Source organism: Perkinsus marinus, assembly GCF_000006405.1.
Source record: "Perkinsus marinus ATCC 50983 genomic scaffold scf_1104296959656, whole genome shotgun sequence".
In the NCBI taxonomy this organism is placed as follows: domain Eukaryota; phylum Perkinsozoa; order Perkinsida; family Perkinsidae; genus Perkinsus; species Perkinsus marinus.
In genome coordinates this window covers 1-1477 of record NW_003206337.1, presented here as the reverse complement: position 1 = coordinate 1477, position 1477 = coordinate 1, and the positions used below count along the sequence as shown (strand labels likewise).

At 42.0% G+C, this 1477-nt stretch overlaps 1 protein-coding gene across 1 annotated transcript; it reads right to left on the bottom strand.

The window, feature by feature from the left end:
- On the bottom strand, positions 1–1270 carry Pmar_PMAR004404 (Embryogenesis-associated protein EMB8, putative; the record flags this gene model as incomplete). Its single annotated transcript, XM_002773026.1, has 1 exon — positions 1–1270. One exon carries the CDS (start codon positions 1268–1270, stop codon positions 53–55), a length of 1218 nt encoding a protein of 405 aa, XP_002773072.1. The 3' UTR covers positions 1–52.
- Positions 1271–1477: the final 207 nt, after the last annotated feature.

The window sequence follows — 1477 nt, the reverse complement described above, 5'->3', positions numbered from 1 at the left end:
TAGTAGTAAAAGAGTGGATATAGAATGCCCCCCTCCCGAGCTGTTAACTAGATCATGCTGATCCATGCTTATCAACAGCAGTTGTGTTACAAGCGACCATATTCATAAAGGATAGAGCAGTATCAGAGACCCAAGCAAAACCATTAGTCCATGGTAGCCATCCTTGAGGCCATCCAATATGACCACCACTAGGGGTTACAAACGTAAAGAGATATCTAGAGGTATCCACAGGTAGTAAGGCTGAGGAGTCAACATGTATAATAGGATCATCATAGGCATGTACACATAGTGTTGGTATAGCAATATCCTTACCCTTATTGTTAGATAATGGACTAAGAGCACTCATATTATGATAATACTGTATGCAATCTTTAAACCCATGAGAAGGTGCTATAATCTCCTTATCAATGTCATTAACAGTTTTGATGTTATCATACCAATTAGGGTCTAGTGGCTTGAATCCACTACGTTCAATACTGTGATCCAATAATGTTCTCTTGAGCTCGTAGGCTATGAGGGGCTGCCATAACTCGACAGATGCAGGGAAGTCATATTTCTCATATACTCTTATCTCACCTGATATTGATACACATGAATTGAGTTTACCCTTCAACTTAGAACCCAGCCTGGCTACACTATTGGTAGCCATTATACCTCCTAGACTATAGCCTATCATACTCACTGGTAGTAGACTACTACTACTACCAGTAACAACATCATGACATATATTGATAACTTGTTCAACATCACTAACCCTAGATCCACAAGGCTCTTCCTCAGGTCCACCTACCACTGTCGTACCACACGCCCCTCTACTTATCAAACAACATACAGCATACCCTTGGGAGGTGGCCTTCTCTATGAGATCACATACATAACTCTCTGTAGAGCTACCATTAATACCAGCTAAAACAATGACTATACCCTTTACATTGCCTGTAGGAGGAGGAAGACACCAATCTAATGCCACAGATTGTCCATCGATAGTGTACATCCATCTCCTCTTGAGATTAGGCTTCTTATAACGATAAGTAAGATAAGGTATAGCAGTAGCCAGATGACCATTGATAGCAGCATATGGTGTTGGCTTGAAGGCTCTTGCTCTAGACTCTAGCAGCTCTTCTATTAGTTTACCAAACTGGGTGCCTTCAGTGTGGCCCTCTATACCTGGTGTAGCTTTACCATTAGGACGATATCTATCACCAGTAACCACCAAATAAGTAGCTAAAACTAGACATACTATAAGGGCTGGGAGAGTAAAGGGCCTCATTAGTATTGGTGCTAACCCCAATAGAGGAATGATTAACCATCGACACGCCTCTATACACAGTCTCAAGAAGATATATAACCCACCAAGGCCGTGGTCGTCGCCTTCGTGGATCTTGTTTGATAGTAGGACTACCTTGGGAAGTTGAATGAGTGTAGCAGATACAGCATCCCAGACTTGGTTACTGACATGTTGGGTCTCGATCGACTA